This window comes from Diospyros lotus, chromosome 2 (genome assembly GCF_014633365.1).
Source record: "Diospyros lotus cultivar Yz01 chromosome 2, ASM1463336v1, whole genome shotgun sequence".
NCBI lineage: Eukaryota > Viridiplantae > Streptophyta > Magnoliopsida > Ericales > Ebenaceae > Diospyros > Diospyros lotus.
Genome location: NC_068339.1, coordinates 15,361,479 through 15,382,770, shown reverse-complemented (window position 1 = coordinate 15,382,770; position 21,292 = coordinate 15,361,479). Strand labels below are relative to the sequence as shown.

Genomic DNA, 21,292 nt, shown 5'->3' with positions numbered 1-21,292 from the left:
CAAATTTTGCCTTTGTCTTCGTCTGCAACTCGTCTTCTCCGACCAATTCAGCTTTCGTGCGTTTGGTCAACCTCTTCTCTAGTCGATCCTTCTTTTCTTCGGTCAATATTGTCCTCTTTTAACATTTATGACTGTTATGGGGAGGGGGGTTGATGGCGATATGTTCTTAAAAACTTCGATTGCCAGAGTTGGTGATCCTTTTGACCTTTGCCAGAAATTTGACAAATCAATTTAGCGATAACAAAGATTATTGGAGGTGTGATTTTGGGGTTGGTTCCTTAAATTTGGTGATGATGATCAATTTAAGTATTTATTGGATTCGGTCTAATTTCAATCAAAGATAAAAGATTGGTTATCTCTCCCTCCCTCCCTTGCTTTTAAGGAAGTCTATTTCCTTTATGGTAAGTAAATTCTTATAATAATCAAATTTGGTACATTTTGAACCATTTAAGAGTGAGCAAATTTTTATTTGAAAATATTGGTAAAGCTTCAAACTCAAAATTTATAAGTTGATCGTTCAAATAATTAAGAGATATATTACATCATATTATGATTTTCAATTCTCAATATTATATAAGTCATTGTTTTAATATTTTTTTATAATAACCAACCCACTTAACAAGTTTAGATGTCAAATATAATATGTTTGTATTTAAAAATTAGAAAATTTAACTAAAATTAGAATGACAATATTAATTTCAAAATAAATGATGGAATAAGGAGAATAGCAGAACCTTTCGCCCTCTAGGTGTTTAATTGAGAATTAATATCACAATCATAATATAAAATTTATAATTTATAAAGTAATTTTTTTTTGAATTTTGACATTTAAAATATATATATAAAATAAAATTAAATATGAACGAAAAACTTAAAAATTAGAAAATAAAGGGTAAATCACTAAAAAATCATGAATTCTACCATGTGTATTAAGTATATAGTAAATTTTAATTTTTATTAAATATATATTTAATTTTTTTAATTATAATAATTATATAATGCTGTTATATTTAAACTAACAACGTGATTTTTTATCCAAAAAATTGAAAAATGAGAAATTTCAAAAAAATACTTGAGCGAATTAGTTTCAAAAAAATTAGGCTTGCGGTTGCCATTCATGTCCCAACAAATCCCTAACCCAAAATCAATTTCTCCTCTCCCTTCTCCCTCGCAGCATCTCCTGTCCGTCATCGCTGAGGCCATCATCTCCGGCGTCCCTCGGCCCTGGTCGCTGACCCAGAACGAGAAAGTTGCTCCTGCTGCTGCTTCTGCTTCTGCTTCCGATTCCGGCGTCCTTCGTCCCTCGCCGCTCATCTTCCTCGCTCCGTCCGCCCTGTCATCTCCGGGGTCACAGAGTTCCCGATCCGGCTTCACATCTCCCCCGAGATACTTCAAAGCTCTTTTTTGAAAAAAAAAAAAAAAAATCCTATCCAAACGGCCTCGAAGTCTCTCGGCGCGGCCATCGGCTCCTGGCGACCACTCTATACTCTATACTTCTTTGCTACCGATTGGCGCCAAGCGTCGCCCTCGCCAAACCCACATTAATTTGAAGCGCTGCTAATTTTTCCGTCAGTGCTTCTGCAACCCGACATTAATGCATTGACAAGGTAACATATACAACTTTGTTTCTGCTGATATCATTGGAGTAGGGTTCGTTGTGCTTATATGAATTTAAGCTGTTTTGGATAGCTAGGATTCTATTCCATTAATGACTTGCAACTGTTTTCTAGAGGGACTGGTTTCTTTTGTCTTTCTTTTGTTCCTTTTCCTTTTTTTTTTTCATGGTCTGATCGATGCGGGTTTTTGGTGATCCCGTATGATTTCAATTCTGAAGTATAAGGGGTCTGATTTGTTTCCATAAGCAAACGATTTCACTCTTCATTTATGACAATTAGATTAAGGTTGGGCTTGGATGGGGTCATGCTGCGTTTGGATAGATTTGACCTTATTACTGTCATTTGGAATCTGAAATTCAAATCCATTATTTGGTTACATAATTTTTGGAAGCATTTGGATTTGGACTCAAGAAATATAAGAATTTGAAATGATGTCATTTTAAGTACCTTATCCAAACGTAATCTTATTTTTTTATGGTTGTTGAGATGGATTTTTTGATGGGTAGGTTTTCTTTCAGGTTCTTGATTTGCGTCAATATAATTTTTGAGGCTGCCAATGCGTGGTCAAAAAAATAATTCCTTTAAAACTCTTTTTTACTTAAGTCGAGGGAAAAAATGTTAGGTGGCAGGTAAAGGTGTTACTCCGTTCCCATTTTAACCCAATAACTGCTATGGTTTTATCAAACCAACCAATCATTGCAGTAACTACTCCATTCTTAAGTTCTTCACAATATTGAATCTTTTGCCTTTTTTGTTTTGCTGATGTGTTTACAATTCAATGGCTTGCTTTGAGTTTCTTTGTATGCTAGGTATATCTGCCAATGACCTTTGAGTGTCTTCCATAAAATACGCTCACATTAAGCATCTCATCTGATGATGTTGTCTTTAAATTTATTGTCCTGAATCATGCCATTAATCTAAAGTTCATTAAGTTTTTTCTATTTTTATATACCTCGGTATAAATGTATTATTGTCTGAATCTGGTATAGACCATAGTTACAGGTTCCCCTTACCCCCCAGCGAACCATGCTCCAGTTCCCATGCCCTGAAACATGCTGCTTTGGCGTCTTGGAACACCATGGTACATGTTCCAGTTTTCCTAGATTGGAGAAATGGAAAAATGTAAATATATAACCATAGTTATGTATTTGGCAAGCATTGCACTTAGTTTATAATGGAAAAAAATGTAAATATTATACAGTGGACCAACATCAAATATATAACTTATTATGCTCAGTTATTATAATGGAAAAAAATTATTTTATGAAAAAAGGGGACAAGCCTAATGGAGAAAACAAATACTAATTAGAAAAATAAAATATAAGAAAAAGGGGATAATTATTTTATGCTCAGTTATTTTATGAAATAGAGAAAGACAAATTAGAAATAAAATATGAGAAAGACAACTCAATCCACCCCCCCACCCCCCATGTGTGTGTGTGTGTGTGTGACGTTTTGGAGGCATTCCACTTTGGCCAACCATAGAAACCTACCCCCCATACCATGTTCCAAGAAATGTGGTGTACCATGCCCCCATACTGCATTCTACAAACCAGACAACTATGGTATAGACTTATTTCTTCTATAGTTGTTGGCTAAGTCATAGTCATGGTTGTACTTCATTTCTTGGATAATTCTAGAAGCTAACTCTCAGTTTTAAACTTTAATTTATCTCAGTTGTAAACTTAATTGCTTCAGCAAACTGTTTATTTTGTGGATCAGGTTTTTCCTGCTTTAGTAGTTGTAAGGGGTATCATGGTATTGAGTTGCAGTGGAGGGGTTGTTAATGTAAGTAAGGCATTCTGATACTCTTGGATCAATTGATTAAGGTATTCTGATACTATTGGATCAATTGATTGGTTTGTAGACATGTCTACTGCAGAACCCACACATCTTAAAATTGCATCTAGTTGTTAATGCAATCATTTCAATTAACCTTGTTGGTGTACTAATCTACAAAATTAACTGTAAATTTGCGCCTATGGTTTTATTAGTACTGTGGATGGATCAAGGTTATTCTTCTTTGAACTTTTCCTTTCCTCTTTGCAAAATGTTTGAAATTCAACTATTATAAATATTATAATTTCATAATTTATCCTAAGAAAAACTAAGATAAAATTGATTAAAACAATAAATAACTATTCTTAAATAGTGACACAGCTTTGAGTTAAGGGGCAATGTAAAACCTTTGTTTTCCTTCTATACAATAGTTTTGACAATAGTGATTAGATGAGTGGATTTTGGTTCATGCATACAATCTATTTGTTCAAAAGTTAGGTCATAGTTAAATGATGATTGACCCAAACATGAGTTGAACTCAGCTGGTCGGGCCTACCTATTGCCGTCTAGGATATATATTCCTTCATGTGGCTAATAGGTAAGACCTTCCCCCCCCCCCCATTTGGCGGGTTTGCTCATAACTAGTATTAATCTTAAGGTTTGCTTTATTCCTGGATAGAGATGGTTGGAGATGTACAATTTATGTAACTTACCCCACCCAATGGGATTCAGGCTTGTGATTGTTGTTGTTGTTGGTTTTTTGATTCCACGCAAGTGCCCATTGTTTTGTTTGATGACCTCCACTTATTTGGTAAATTGTCTGAATGATTCTTTGTATCTATCTATATTACCTACAGATAATTTATCAATATATATTATATTCATGTATGTGTGCCTTTACAGATCCCATTTTCTTTGGATATCCATGTCTATAAATATGTTCAATTATGGATGTGATATTTAAACCAAATGTTAAGTTCCACGGGAAAATGGAAATGGGTTTGAATTTGTCGCTATATCTTTGCTTGCTAACTGCTTTATCCTAATTGTTTTCTGTTAAACAGATTCACTTCATGCAGATCATAACGTAATAAGGTAGAAGGATGCAGAAATTGGGAGATTTCAAGCTGCCCCACTTCTTCAATTATCCACCTTACTTCACGTAATAGCTTGTGCTTTTGATGCTTTTGATTTGTTACCTATAAAAGAAAAACGAAAAACAGTTTGCTTTCCTTTGTTTTAAAAAATATCTTTTTCTTTAGTACTTCTGAAGCTGGAGAGATTTGTTAAGAGCCTAGATGTTCAATGGTGTGCTTTTTTAAGTAGGCCTTGACTTGGCACATTTTAACAAATCAATAAAAAATTTGAAATTGCCATTCTTATGCAGTATCATTGTTCTTAACAAGCACGTACTTTTTTAAAGAAAAAAAAACTCTTTGCATTTCCTGTTGCCTTGCAAAGAAACTATACAGTTCCATGAGTATAGTTTGAGTGGATGGGTTGCAATATTCCCTTTAATAATAAAGTGATCAACCATGAAACTTTCAGAACATCATTAGCATCTACCTGGTTTCCTTTTTTCTGGTCATGTATATGCCATTAGATTCGCTCACCCTTCTCCTCAGATTCTATCATTTCCTTCAATATCACACTATTTTGTTTTTGTCTGGGTCCGTACCATACTATTTTGATATGATGCTGCTGAACATAGTAAACTGAACCTATGATTTGGATACAAAACCAGTGATGCCATATGTTTCTTCTGCAATTTTCTAACCTATGAAATAGGTTCCCTTAGGATCTTAAACAATGAAAAAAGTTTTTTGGTACAGAACTGCTATATTCCAGTCTCAATGGTTTTCAGATGTGTGGTATTGATATAAAACTGAATGACTAACCTGCATGTCAATTTTACCAGTGCTTTGATTTTCAGATTTATATCCAATATAGTTCTTTCCAAACTTTGCAGGCATGGTTGGATATTTATTTTCATCTTTACTCCAAGGATTCCCACATATTCAAATAGTTATAATGTCAAGCATGCTTATTTAAGCTATTCACTCCCAAGCCTTTACCTGATTAAAATTTTGGTGCTCACTTTGAACGCGTTCTTCTGTCTAGCTTGCAGCCAGTTAAGGACACCAGGGAAAAGCAGATACAACTTTGGAAGGAACTAGTAGTTGATTTCTGTAGAGCTCAAAATATTTTTATAATTGAACTAGAAAATGACTTTCCTCTGTTCACAAATCCTGTAATTGAAAGTAAGCTATCTCTTCATTACCTTTTTTCTTGTTCTCTTATTTTCTGTTACAGCTGCATGTTTTTTTTTTCTCTCTGAAACTATGTGAGTTCTGAGGTGTAATGGAATGCTTGGATGGCTGCTATGTAAGGGATTTCAAAGGATTGACAAGGTTGGAAATAGATATTTCTTGGATGTTGTACTTGTATTTTTATAGTTCAATCTACTATGTACTTTGTAGATTTTTTTGGGACTTAACATGTCTGTTTTTTACATGTCAAATGGATTGCTTAAGGGATAAATCAGTCCCTTTATTTATTCAAAAAAATTTCAAAAAAATTTGAATTTATTTTCTACTCAGAACAACATACCTTGATGAGTTTTAGTCCTGTGTTAAAATGTTTGTCAAACAGAAGTGTCACCAATCTTTTGAGACCCATGTAGGGCCTTTTAAGTGGAATTCCTTATGCCATGATAGGGGCCTAAATGTCAGATCGAGTTTAAAATTTTTGGATATTGCGGGTTTACTTGATTTGTTCAAATAACAGATATAATATCTTCATGACTTGTTCTCAAACTTTATCCTGCAATTCCCTCTTGAGTGTGATTTTTTCTTTAAAAAAAAAGTAGTAGGATTTAGATAAAGTCAACTAAGAGTTTCTATCCAGGGAGGTGGAGCAGCTACATGGTTCCTCTTTTTCTATTTTGCTATGTGAATGGATGTGATTATTGAATTGAAATACAATTTTATGAGATTTCCTATGCTGAATTTTTTCCCTCCCTCTTCTTTCCCACTTGGATTCTGCCCCAATTTCTTCTCTTCTTCTTCTTCAATGAATCAATCTTTTCTTGCTGCCGTGCATACTTTTATTGGCCATTCTTGTGTGTGCTTTAATCATATCAATCTAAAACAGAAGTGTATCCACCTAGTGGATTTTCTGATATAAATGGCAAGAGTTTTTGGGATAATGTTAATATGAATGCATCTGTTTGCATTCTGCTCTCTCTCTCTCTCTACATTAGCTGAGAAAACTAAGCCTTGTACATTGGTGATGCCCTTTTTATTTTCAAAAACTAATATGCCTGCATTATTTCTTGTTGCGCTTGATGTAGGGTCTCTAAGTCATGAAGCTAGGGAGGTATTTCTGTCAGCCTTAGTTTCTGAAGGTTGGTCAAAGTCCTTAATATTTCTCATATTCTTTCCCCCTTTTTTAAGTACTTGCATGTAAATTTAGGGGTTTGTTTTCTACTGAACAGGCCGTGCAGAATGGATGGATAAGGGACACAGAAAATGCCTTATCCTCTGGCACCGCATCCAAGATTGGGCTGACTTGATTTTAGCATTTGTAAGTAGTTATCTCATCTCTTAATAAGAATCTGCTTGTTGATCATGTGAGCTTGCATGATCTGTTATGTTCAAAACATCTTGTTCTTTTGTTATGGGTTATCTCAACATGTTTGATTAGGTGAAGGATAGTCCCTTGTGAAATTGTAATCAGTTTGAGGATATTCATTTAGTACTAATGCTGTCCCCTTGCTTTAGTTTTGAATATATTTTTTTTCTTTGACATGTTTGGTTAGGTGAAAGATAATGGCTTGGAAGATAGTGTAATGACAGTGGAGGAGATTCGATCAGGGACTGAATCTCGGGGAACAGGTAAACTATGATTCCTAAAAGTACCTCTTGATACCATTTTGTTGGCAGGAGTAGGAGGAAGAAGTGAAGGATCCTTGTAAAAATTGTAGTTTTTTGTTGTGCTTTTTTTAATTTTATTGTACTAATGTTCATTGTATATTTGTTGGATGCCACATATATAGAGCTTCATGGAGTGGAGCGATCAGTCCTAATGCGAGCGCTGAAGCTACTAGAACACAAGGGGAAGCTTACAATTTTCAAGGGAGCTTCAACTGATGATGAAGGCATCAAATTCTCTATTTAGTGCTTTTCCCTTTTGTGCCTTATTTGTTTGGTTAATGATGGGTCTTTTCTAATGAATATGCAAGTTGTAATGTTGCTTTAATTTATTTGTCTTAAATTTGAGACGAAGATCAGTGTTTTTAACTTATGAATTCGACTTGGCCAATCAAGTACAACTTAGAGGCACTTTTTTTCACAAGAGATGTCATAATAGCTGATTGAAAAGTGGTATTCTAATCAAAATTTCGGAAGGAAAAATGTTAGGGGGCAGAAGGAAGAGGCGTATTTGGTCAACTTTTTTGGTTTTAGAGACCTATGGCTGTAAAATGTGGCATCAGGCTTCACACTAACTTTGCCTTTGCCTTTTCTTTTGCTCTGGGGCGAGCCATATGCTCTACTTTTGCTTTTTGACTTGGGGAAGACTTTGCCTTTGTTTTCGCTCTGGGGTGGCCAACCTTTATCTCTTTCTTTGTTTGGAAAGCTCTCAAGAGAGAGCCATCAAAAGGGGGGAATAACATCCAAAGCAGTGGGTGGGATATGAAAAATTGCAAATGCATGTTGCTTTTGCCCACATTGCTAAGCAATTGAGAATTTCCTCATCTCTGGGTATGAATTTGAAGTTGCTGCTATCAATGAAAAACCTGCAAACTTTTCTCTTGATAATGAAAAATCTATAAATTCAGTAGCAACTCTTTAACATCAGGGGCGGATTCGGGGGGTAGCATGGGCTGCAGCCCGTGCCAGCCTCAGTCTTCCCTCAAATTTATCTTGAGATTTAGACCATTTAAGAGAGGAAGGGGTTGAAATAATTGATGGATCTAGAGGCTAGTCCTTCCTAGATCCATTTCTGGATTCACCCCAATTTAACATGTTCCTCTATTATTAGAAAATTGTCTTTTCATGCACTTTTTTCGTTCTTTGTTTACATCCAAATCCTCATATGAGGCAAGGCGATTTGGATGGAGTCACTTTTCACTATAAAACGGGGGGGGGAGCACGGGCTGCAGCCTGTGCCAGCCTCAGCCCTCCCTCAAATTTACCTTGAGATTTAGACCATTTGGGAGGGAAAATGGTTGAAATAATTGATGGATCTGGGGGCTAGTCCTTCCCCAGATCCATTTCTGGATCCGCTCCGATTTAATATGTTCCTCTGTTATTAGAAAATTGTCTTTTCATGCACTTTTTTCGTTCTTTGTTTACATCCAAATCCTCATATGAGGCAAGGCAATTTGGATGGAGTCACTTTTCACTATAAAACGGTTAGTAAACAATAGAGTAAAAAAAAAAAAAGGAGGACGCGTGTTTTTCTGGGTGTCATTTTGAGAATGACGAAGGTAGTGTCACGTGTATTATCAAGAGGTGAGATGTGACTAGTTGTATAATAAATTTATCAACCCAGCGGGTTCATCAATTAATTTTTTTATACGTATATATGAAATATAATAGCATTTTTCTACGAAAAAGGGTGGCCAATAACATGGACTAATTTTAATTTCAAGTGCAAAAATCAAATTTTATAATTAGATCAATCTCTCAATTGCTCAGTTGTGTGGGCAAAACAACATAAGTTGGCAATTTTTTTTCTTCCACCCACAGCTTTTGTTACCTTTTTTGATAGTTGTTGCTTGAAAGCTTTCTAAATTAAGAGACGGATAAGGTTTTTTGAGTCTTAAAAGTGACTTTATATCTTACTTAATAGTACTTCTAATTGACCATTGACCCCTACTCTAGTGTGGAGTCCTAGGTGGCCGAGAAGTTCGTCTTCTAGTATTAATTTTTTAAAAAGATTATGTTTTGTTTAATTTTTTTTATTAAAAAATAATAAAATAGTAAAAAATTTCATTTTTCAATGCATGTTTTATTTCACTTTCGTTTAGAGAGTAGCTAATATTTATTTTGATGTGAAAACTAATGAAAATTTATTAAGAATTTCGTATTACATGACATTTCTTAATAACGTCAGTATTGTAAACAATAAAAATATTACTAACAATAAAATATTATTATAATATCAAAAAGATCAACAACATTACTACTTTTGTAAATTGTAAAAATAGGAATAAATACTAGAATTGACTAATAGTAAATAGTAAAAATATTAATAATCCCAATTTAGTATTATAAAATTTCTAAAATTGTAGAAAGGATTTAATATTTTAAAATTTAAAATTGTCAATTAAGCTGACAGTATCACATAAGGCATCTATGTTTGGCAATTGCATGATATCTCTATGCTAAATCAATAGCTTTGCAAGTAGGTATTTTAATAAAATTGAAGTCTCTCTCTCTCTCTTTCACACACACTGCATTGAGCTTGCGATCATTGATACCTCTCCTCAAACATTATACTATTGATGAACTATATATTACAGAAAAAAATTGTTATTTTGTTGTATTTTATTATTTTACTAATTCTTATGTATTTGTCGGGTGTTATAAACTTTTGTGAGTTCGATTTAGATCAGGACCGACTCAAGGGCTTAGGGGGCCCTAAGTCATCATTAATTTAGGGGCTCCAACTCCTTAATGAAAAATAAAAAATTAATAAATTAAAATAATTATTTATTAAGCTGAAGAGGTTAGATACTAGGCAATTGCCTCACCAGCCTACCCTTCAACCGGCCCCTGGTGCAGGCAATCCTAATGCAAGCCCCAAACCTACTGTTACACACACAAGGAGAAGCTTACCATCTTCAAGGGAGCTTCAATTGAAGGTGCCAAATGTCCTATACTGTGCTTTCCCTTTTTGCTTTATTTTTGCTTTGTTTTGTTTTTTTGATATGTTATTAGCCTATCACCACAAGATGGAACTGTATTATCCATTTAATTTATTTGTCTTGAATTTGATATTTTCCTGAATATGGTACAGAAAATTATTCTGTTAGCTATAAAAATTCTCATTTGTTAATCCATGCACCTTGCCCAGTTCATACTATCATTATGAACTCATGATGTAGGTTTTGCTTGGGATTGAAGTTAGGTGAGGTGAGTAATGTGAATTTGATTATATAAAAGTATTTGATGTTATTAGAGTATTTGGTAAATGATTAAATTATTAAGAGTGAGGTGAGTTTATTGAATTGAGGTTGGGTTGAGAGTACCTTGAATGCCATGTATTTTTCATATATTTTAATCTTTTTTTTATAAAGGATGAGAGAATTTATTAATTTAAATAGATGTATAATCTCTATACAAGAAATCAAAACTCAATCCAAAGTTGGGGAAAAGAAAGAGAGTTATCTAGGCAATATAATTGCCCAACAAAAACATCCAAGGTTGTTAAAATCATAAAATCATAAAAGAGTTTTCGACATGTAAAATCGTAAAATTGAATGCGATTCAATTTCAAAATTGTAAAATCGTAAAGGTTTTTGGTGCAAAAAAATCATAAAATCGTACTTATAAAATCGGGAGTTTAACAACCATGAAAACATCAACACAACACCCACTTTATTAAAAACTTCAATACGAATAAACTCAACAAAAGTGTAGCTCTCTTTTTAGAAGTAGAAGATCAGTAAAAAGTGACCATTCGTAAGACAAAACTTCACATCCACGTAATCATCCAATCAAAACAAGGAAGTCAATTGTGAAGTCGTCAAATGAGCATTTGGATAAAACATTAGCTCTTGAGAAACGTCGACAAAAACACTATCATTGTTGAAGAGTTATTAAAGACATTAAACATTTGCCCACCAATCACAAAGAAAAATTAAGAAACAGAGCCTTCATATATATAAAAGATCATCTCCCGATATTAGTTAGATATAACATTATCTAACAAGGACCAAAAAGTTTGTATCCATTGCATCTTCACAAAACTCCCATATCCAGGCAACGAACACTCGCTGTCGAGAGGTACATTCTTTAAATAGAGAATCTGCCACTATATATTAGCATTTTATAGACCATAAACAAAAGTGACTAAGATAAAACTTTTAGACGACCCATCTAACTTTTTCAGATGGTCCCATAATTTTCAACGATTCTCACAAGAGAGTAGATTGAAAGCCAAATTGATTGCGTTGCTTGAATCTAATTCAATTATCCATCAAATTGATTGAAAATCATCTTTCTCAAAAGATAACTCTAGGGCTTTCATATTAGTAACAACTCCACCTTGTTTAACTCTTTAATTCTTGTAGGACATGAAAAATGCAAGACAAAATGCCATTAAAGTCTCTAAACACCTTCTCAATCCCAAACAAACTAGGTTTTTCTTTGTCTACTTTGTAACATTCCATTTCCAAAAAATTAGAGGTGGAGTTTGGAGTTATTCATCAATGCTTAAGTGGAAGATTGAAATGAAACAAACTAGCTGACCCATATGGATGGGAAAAGTCTTATGCCTAAAGCCAAAAACCCAACATTTTAATGGATAAGACAAAAATGTTAGTTTAGTTTAAGTTGAACAACCATCGCAAAAAAATAATCTCATTTCTTTCCAACCAAATTGTCTATGTTCCACTAAATAACATTTTTAACCATGTCTATGATTCCATTTACCATGGGCAAAGAAAAGCCATTGACCAACCAAAGGTTTCGAAGATCCCAGGCATACCCAATGTAACATCCTAGGTGTGAGTATGAATTTAATTAAATAAATTATAAAATAGAGACATGTGGCATTTCAAAATTGTCCTAAGTTGGCTAATGAAAGTTATAAAGTGAAATGCCTCTAGAAGGGCAATATGGTAATTTGGATATTATCCCATTAAAAGAGAATTATTATGGGTGAAAATATGTAATAAATCCTATGAGAAGAATTTAATTTTAATTAATTCATTGAGAAATATTGGATGGCCAAGATTGTGGGTTGGGGGCCAAATAGGTGTCAAATAAAGACACTTAGTAAGTTCTCAATGAAAAAGACAAGGTATTAAAGAAATAAGAAATAACTAAATTAAGTGTATGAGTGACACTTGACAAGATAACTTAAAGGACTTATTTTAAAAAATAAATTTAAATTAATTAAATTGTATATATAAAATAAAGATTATTGAAATAATCAATTAAATATATAAATTATAGTAATCAAAATTTCAAAATTGATTATCTATACATGATTTCACTTCTTCTTTACAATTAATTACCACATTCAAGATATATCAAAAAATTTTGAAAGCAATAAAAAAAGAGAAAAAGTTAAAAAATAACTATTAACTGAAAAACTTAATGCTAGGACAACTTCTAAACAATTAAATTGTTATAGAAAACCTGTTCACATCGACAAACTAGAAATACGGTTAAAACTAATTGGTTGAAAACCAAAAGCACAATTAAACTAATTAAATAAATAATAAAAATCAATTAAGTTATATATAAAATTATAACATTTAAAATTTTTAAAAAATAAAACTAAACTAATTAAACTATAAAATTATATAAAACTATAACATTTAAAATTATAACATTTAAGCTATATATAAAATTATAACATTTAAAATTATAAAAAAAATAAATTAATTAAACTATATATAAAATAAAAATAATTTAAATAAATAAATAATTATATAAATAATAATAATCAAATTTTCAAAATTGATTATCCATACATAATTTTACATATTCCTCATAGAAAACTTAAAGTTAAAAATGACTATTAATTGGAAATCTTAATGTTGGGACGATTTCCAAAAAAATTAAACTATTAAACTATTACATATTTCTCCTACCAATAATAAAAATATAAAATATATTAAATATTTCAAAAAAAAATATGACAATATATTATAAATATAAATAGCCTATACAAAATATTAGTTTTGTCAAAATAACTAAAATGACTTATTTAAAATAATCTAATTTTTATTAAATAACTAATTTAACATAACTTACCAACTAATTATTTTTCAAAGTTAAGTAATAACATAAACATATATAAGATTTGTACTTTTTTTGCATGGTTTAGAAACTAATTAAAGGTTTTAGAGTTTTGAGTGGTGACTTTATTGAGAGAGAATAAGAGATAAATTATGAAAAATAAAATAAAAATTAAATTTATTTTTTAAAAATATTTACTTGGCAATCGATATCCGGTGGTATTACCTGATATTTCAAGATTTCTCCCGATTTAAAAAAATCTCCTTTTTTTGTAATTTATTTCAATTAAAAATTTATATTAATATTTAAGAATTAATAATATAGATTAGATCTTGTCTCTTCGTATACTATGCTTACATATTCTCTAAACACTATTCAGCTAAAAAAAATTATCTACAAGTTCCAAAAATTACACGTTTTTCACAAATCTAGGTTTAGTTAATGAGTTACAAAAATTCTATTTCGGGTAAATCAAAAAAAAATAAAACATAATAAAATATCAAAATAAAAACTAAAAATGGGCGGGAAAGGATTTGGCTGTTGTTTTGTTATAATATATATATATATATAGATATAGATTTCTCCTGATTTAAAAAAATCTCATTTTTCTATAATTTATTTTAATTAAAATTTTATATTACTATTTAAGAATTAATAATATAGATTATATATTGTCTCTTCATATACCATGCTTACACATTTTCCAAGCACTATTCAGTTAAAAAAATTATCTACATGTTCTAAAAATTACCCGTTTTCCACAAATTTAGGCTTAGTTAATGAGTTACAAAAATTCTATTTCGGGTAAACAAAAAATAAAAAACATAATAATATATTAAAATAGAAACTTAAAATGGGTGGAAAAGGATTTGACGATTGTTTTGTTATAATATATATATAGATTATTGAAGTCATTTTTAAAATATATATTTTATAATATAAATATATCATGTATTTAAATTAGAAGTCAAGCTGTGGGTTTATATATATAAGAATTAGTTAATTTTATAAATTTATATTATTAGGATGACATCAATTTTGATGAACGTAGTTAATTACGTAGAAAATAACATAATGAAAAATTTTCAAATCGTTAATTATTTAAATATGTAATTTATCAACAAAAAATAAACAAACATATAATCTTATTTACAAGTTTCAGTTCGAATTTTAAACAAGAAGATTTTTCATAATTCGAAGTTTTAAATTTTGACTTCTAAATGGTTAATAGAATTTTCAAATTCTTCTTTTAAATAAAATACCAATTTTTACAAGATTAAAAATAGAAGCTAATACAGAAATATATATATATATACATATTATATTTGAATATAATATCATTTAAATATATTTTATATTGTAATTGTATAATTTATTTTAATTAGAAGTTAAACTGAACTTTTAACTTGTTTATGTATATTTATTATATAATTTTATAAAATTATATATATCGATTGACAAATTCTGAAAAATTAAGTTACCTAGACACTAATGTAATGAAAATTTTGAATTCTTTTTTACTTATTTAGATTTATAATTTATGAACAAAATAAGTAAAAAAAAATATAATGTTAACGAAAGATTATAAAATTAAAATTTTTAAAATAATTTAAGGCTTTAAAATTATTGAAGTCTAACTGTTCAATAGATTTAACTGGTTTATGCATATATATTTATTATTTAAGTTTATAAATGGGCTGACATAGGTTATATAAAATTAATTAATTATCTAGGCACTAATTTGATAAAAAAAAAATTGTGTTATTTATCAACAAAATAAGTAAGAATATGATCTTAATGAATGAAAAGTAAAATGTTTAATATTTAAGAGTTATACATATTGATAACTAAATGTGAAGTAGAATTTTTGAATTTTTCTTTTAAATAATTTAAATCTAATATAGAAAATAATTATTAGAAACATTTTAGGTAATGGAAAAAATTTTGATACACCATAAGCTAATAGAACATGCATAGTGTGAACATTTTGTAAGCACTCTCGTCCGGATATCCCCAATCACCCGGATTACCTGAATGGGAGTGCTTACGAAAAGAAAAAGAATGAGACACAAGACAAAAACTACCCTGACATGCATACACAAAATTAAGAACAGCGGAAGCAAAGCTAAACACATGCATGCACTATGGGTACCCCGCTAACACAGCGGTCACAAGATAAATAAATGAATTCAGACTCCTGTGCCGACATACATAAGACACGAGGAAAGACCCGGCACAGTAAAAATAATAGAGTAAATCCTGCTCAACTATCAGAGTTGACAGGGACTGATGGGACTGCCTGTACACCATATCGACTCTACCACTAAGAGATGACTCCCTTGTCATGGCCCACGTTGCCACTACCTGGAATGATGAAAAACAAGGTGAGTCGAGAGACTCAACAAGCAAAAGAAAAGAAAAGAAAGGCTGAAGACTGGATAAATCCAATAAACTCTTCCCAGAATAAACTCCCAGATACACACAAGCCATGAGACGCTACAACACAATAGCATAGCATAATAAAAGCATATACTGGTCCTTGGGGCCCACACAAGACACCTGGCACCCAAGTCCCATACCAACCTGCCGCTGCCCTGAAAGGCAACATGTATCTCCAACAAACCTGCGCGCGCTATCCCAGGTCGGTACTCCCGTCACCCGTCCATGTCGGTACTCCCAACATCCGAGCCAGAGGCTCCCTTGGAACGGTACTCCCGTCCGAGAACTAAATACTACCAGTAGCCATGCAATGCACATAGAAATGCAATGGCGTAGTGAGCATCAACGTGATACAGGACGCCCATATATCCAAGCATCAGGCCATGCTCCGCCCACATAGTAAACCACACGCGATGCATATGCCCGTGCTGGATGCAACCTAACCACGCTAGAATGTCCGTGTCCATGCATACTCAATAAATAAATATCCCAACATGCAACCCGTACCCATGTGCATATCAAATCATGAACAGTAATAAAATGAATTTAAACATGTAGTAAATCACATGTTGGTAGAGCTGGTCAGCAGTGCCCGGCACCGGTTAACGGCCAGTGACTAGAAGTGTCCACTTGACGGTCCACTTCAGGGTCGTACAATAGTCTACCCCAACGTCACTAACAACCGACCCCTGCCCTACTGCTCGATAGCTCTATCCGAGCTATAAATAAATTCGAGAAAAACTGTAAATAAACCCAATAAAATCGTAAATAAACTCGCATGTTTAGGAACCTAGTTCCTAGGCTGGGTTAACATCATTCCCAAAAGGAGTGGGGGCGGTACAAACCCCCATAGGCTCACAACGAATAAAATTCTAGAAGTCTCGGATTTAATTTAAATTAAAATAGATGAATAATAATTCAACAAATAAGGCTAGGTGCCGAATTAAAGTAAGGGAGGTGATAAAATACAGGAAATCACGGGGTTTCTCACGGGAATTAAAGAACACGAGGAGAGGGTTAGGAGCTTGCCTTTACATGGTCGTTTCTTGCATTTCTTGCACTCTCGCTGCGAAGTAAAACGTTTAATAGCGATTAATAAAACCCTGGCTCGCATTAACTAAATCTAACCGTGTAATATAAATAATTTAATCGTCTAAAATCCCACATAGGCGCACCCCAAATAAAATCCTAATAAATCTCATATTTATTTTAAATTAAATAACCCCAATAACATCTTCAATTTATATGTATAATTAATACGCGATACCGAAACGAATTAAGGGAAGACAAGGGGATCATAAAATGGAAAGAAATTGTAAGGGTAGATGAGAGCTTGCCTGTATCTAGTCGTTTACGGCATTTCCATGCTTGAACACCACCAAATTAATACACGCTGTAAAATAGAATAACTTCCAAAATTAATAAAATTGGACCAAAATAAAATTCTAATCGTGTAAAATTTATAATTTAAACGTATCACGCTTCTACTAATTTTTATCCACGTACCTGATTACTTCCTTTGCCGAAAAATCTCAAAATTCTTTTATTTTTTCTTATTTTCTTTTCTTTCATTTCTTTTCTTCTTTTTCTTCCTTCTTCCCCGCCTCTGCTCTGCGCGCCATTCTTCTTCTTCTTCTCTTCCTTTTTCCTTTCTTTTTCTTCTTCTTCTTCATCTTCACGGCTCTCTCCTGCGCGCGCACCAGCACCAGCAGTCGATCACCGCCGCTTGGTTCCAGCCTGTCGGCCGCCGCTGCAGCCAGCACCACTGCCACCAGCCGCTCCTGATGCTCCGCAACTGCTGGCCGAACGTCGCCACCACGGCTGGCTTCCTCCACCGTGCGCTCTGCAATTGCCGCAACCGCCATAGCAGCAGTCGAAGCCCCTGGCTGCTACCTCGCGCCACCGCAAACCGCCGCTCCACGTCGTTACAAGGCCGCCATCAATGGTTGCCTCCGACGCGAGCTGCTTCTGCTTCGGCCATGGCCTTCCTCAGGAGCTCTCCCTCTCCAACTCTCACTCTCTCTTTCTTTCCTCTGTTCTTCATCTCGCTAGAAGCTTCCTTGAGAGACAAAAGCATCAATTTCTTTTTGATGCTTAGCACACGCGCACAGCCTCTCAACTTAATTAATTTAAATTAATTTAGATAAATTTAATTTATACTTTTATTATTTTTGGGATATTACAATTCTCCCCTCATTATTATAATTTCATCCTCGAAATTCACCTCTAGTCTATGTCCTCAAGATACACTCACAATCCCCTTGATATTACCCAATATCTCCTCCAAGACATTCCATATCATCATTTTTCAGTATTCCCACAAGTCTGAGTCCACGACATATCCTACTCGACTTACTACACCAGCACAACTCCCCAATCTATCACCTCTATAGGACCACGTTATGATCATTAATACCTTAACCGACTTAAGGAACGCCATCAATTATATTACACACACCAACATGGTTCGCCTATTACAATATCATAACTCAATCGTTCCCCAAAACTATCTCGTATCCCCATAATAAACCGATCCACAACACAAAGCTCAATGCAAATGCAACTAACTTCAAATACAACCAGTAGCAACAGGAATAGAGCCATCATCTTGCTTAACGAGAAACTAATACTCGATAACGTGATCGGGACCTGTCATGTACCTACGAAGCATAGGAACATAGAACGATGCTTCATATTCAATCAAGAATTCAACAGTAGTATCCTTTAGTCTGACTTTTCCAACTGATTCTCAATCAGGTACACAGCATTTTCTCGGCAGTACTTTCTCCCACAATTTGCCGCGAATGCTTAGGGTCCCGTCAATAAATATGAATAGCCATTTAATCAGAGCTATCCAAGAGTAAATATCCTCCACTCAATACATCTCGAGATCTAAAATGTCACCAGATCTCTCCTCCTAAGGAATCGACATACCCAATTGTCAGTTCCTACTGTGACTTATTCGATGACCACCAACCCTCGGTCATGTCCTGCTACTAATTTTAACTCCCAGTAGCTAATTGGGCACACCTCATCTCGATCGCTAAGTACAAACCTTGACCTCCTCAAGACTTTATACGGTAGCTGGGACTCGATCTTTAGAACCGGTGTTATCTGCTCGACTAAAAGCAACTCACCGTACCAGTAGCTATTCTAGTCCACAAGGTATCTCATAGGTCTCCTCAAAAACGAAAAGCAACTTAAAGATGTGGTTAAGCATTCCTCTGACTGGCATAACAAGCTATCTCATGTTTTTGCTGATGTACCACTTGACCAGCATCCAGAGGAGTCTCATCCCCTCAATCGGTCAATAACCGACCCTAGGGCATGTGGTCCGTGATCAGTACCACGCGTACTCATAGCAACCACTACCTTTACAACAGAATCCAACAGCTACTTAGACATATAGCTAACTTCGATCCTGGCCATACACCCGAGTATCTCCCACATCATCAAACTTAGAGGGGTTTTCTTATTCCTACTTCACTTTATCACGGATGCTGCACGACGGCCCAAAACGTCAACTACCACATTTGCTTAATCCTATTTATTACCGAATCTCACAGCCTTAGTCCTTCGTCACGCCCGCCGCGGTGTCACCTGTACTCTGCTCCACCTGTGAGAACTAAACACCTAGGTAGCGATACCGAATCTCCAAGCAGCATAACCGTCGTAAACTCCAAGGCCACAATTCCATAGTAATCCCTTAATAAATTCCCATCATAGATCTCTCTTGGGATAAGCTCGACCTCAAACTTATCATAAATCAATTGCACCAGGCACACATCTTGGTACCTGCGGGTCTACCATTAACCATTAAACTCCTCTAGCATATTTTCACCATGTGGTACTTTTCCATACCACTCTTGGCAAAATCCAATCATGGACCTCCAGCTCACATTCTACCACGACCCCATTTCTCATGAAATTGATGCAAGCTTTTAGTAGGGCGTCGGCAACACCTGGCGAGACCAAGAAAACTCCAGACCTTTATCTCTGTTGCTGGTCCCGACCAACCCATAAATACTGCGAAGGCGTCAGTCAGCCCAAATGATATGGCCACGAACTCCTAACAGCTGTACGAGTACGATATGCAATCGTCAGAGAACACCCCAGAGTTAATCTCCTACTAAGGCAATCTCCCTGGTAAATCTCCAAGAAAGTTAAGAGTATCCTTTGCTCACTCGCAACCGGGGAAGAAATCCAACCATACACGCCCTTATCATAAGCAACGTGCGCCCTAAATGCAGCTTTTAAAAGTTTCCTTAATTACTTTCCTTAGACAAGGTACGTCCTATCTCTAATCCACATCACCAATAGACAATGATTAGGGACCCAACAAGTCCACCACAAATCAAGTATCCGGTCCACTCGATCTTAGCGAAAACAATCCGCAACTAAATGTCCATCGCAGGTCAAACCTATGACTTTCCAGGTCCATACTATTCATCACATCATGACACTATGATACTTTCTGCTAATAGCAATGACTACTTGATTCCTAAGGATTTCAAGGCTCATAAATTTACTAAATACATCTCATTACATAATCCCTTCAAACCTTGTACCTGATGTTTCCCATACTATTCCCATCCTTACAAAACTCGTAATTTACAACCATACATTAGCATTACAGCCCCTAATAATCTCACTAACTAAAACTTCTCGTATCACCTCTGACAACCGAGGTAACTTCATCTGCTAGGTAAGCTAAGTCCTCAACGCTAGCTACGCTGGAGCTGGGTCCAACAAGTCCCTCTAGTGGCTGTAACGGTACCCATAAGGTGGCTCGAACTGATTGGGTGCTGGGTAGTGCTCCAATCCTAGGCACATCCTGTACCGGTCCCTGGTAAGGCTCCCAAATGGCAACTTGTTGCCTCACAGCCCTGGCAAAAATATCATAATGGGAATGAAGACTCACATCATTCATAATTACAAGAGTCGGCCGCCTCCACATGTCATTCATGTGCTCACGGGCAAACATGACTTATCTCTCTGACAATCCCTAAAAGATCTCGTGGATCATCTCTTGAAACAACTCGTCAAGTCGATGCATATAACTCACTAGGTACTCCTCTTCGTCTTGCTCGCCTCCCCATCCAGAAGCGAACTCCCATTCCCACCGACACCATAAGCAATCTAATGTTGGAAGGTCATTCGAATTGGGTAAGGGTACACCAGAATCTGGGCCTCCGGGTTCCATAGGAAACACTCAAAATCTACATACAACACCAAATATCAGGTAAATAAATCACGACTAACCAACCTTTTACCTAAACACCTAGGGTAGGCACAAGTCCTAAATAAATCTCATTCATGCCACCTCACGGTCCCATCCTAACGTGCACTTATCACTCCTACACGAATATAACTTTGGGACACAATCTCCCACACGAATCAGCAAAATTCAACTTAACGCAGCCTGACCCTACTCGATTCACCGAGACCTCCCAAATTCTACCCGACAATCTTGATGTA

The 21,292-nt window shown here is 34.4% G+C and overlaps 1 protein-coding gene across 2 annotated transcripts; it reads left to right on the top strand.

Annotated features, from left to right (window-relative positions):
• The first annotated feature begins 1,114 nt into the window (after positions 1–1,114).
• On the top strand, positions 1,115–7,681 carry LOC127795834 (vacuolar protein sorting-associated protein 25-like). 2 transcript variants are annotated; one of them, XM_052327753.1, is made up of 8 exons: positions 1,115–1,607; positions 3,339–3,404; positions 4,460–4,557; positions 5,517–5,656; positions 6,748–6,801; positions 6,892–6,980; positions 7,216–7,291; positions 7,453–7,681. In XM_052327753.1, the coding sequence occupies exons 3-8, from the start codon at positions 4,499–4,501 to the stop codon at positions 7,572–7,574; spliced, it is 540 nt and encodes a 179-aa protein (XP_052183713.1). In that variant the 5' UTR covers positions 1,115–1,607; positions 3,339–3,404; positions 4,460–4,498; the 3' UTR covers positions 7,575–7,681. The 2 variants fall into 2 exon arrangements, with proteins under 2 accessions (XP_052183713.1, XP_052183712.1); XM_052327752.1 differs by lacking the exon at positions 3,339–3,404.
• Positions 7,682–21,292: the final 13,611 nt, after the last annotated feature.

What these genes read in the sequence shown, in the direction of transcription:
- LOC127795834 (XM_052327752.1), top strand. Translation starts at nt 4,499, where the DNA reads ATGCAGAAATTGGGAGATTTCAAGCTGCCCCACTTCTTCAATTATCCA. An exon ending in CACAAATCCTGTAATTGAAA is followed by an intron (nt 5,657 to 6,747) that starts GTAAGCTATCTC and finishes CGCTTGATGTAG; the next exon opens with GGTCTCTAAGTCATGAAGCT. An exon ending in CTGACTTGATTTTAGCATTT is followed by an intron (nt 6,981 to 7,215) that starts GTAAGTAGTTAT and finishes ATGTTTGGTTAG; the next exon opens with GTGAAAGATAATGGCTTGGA.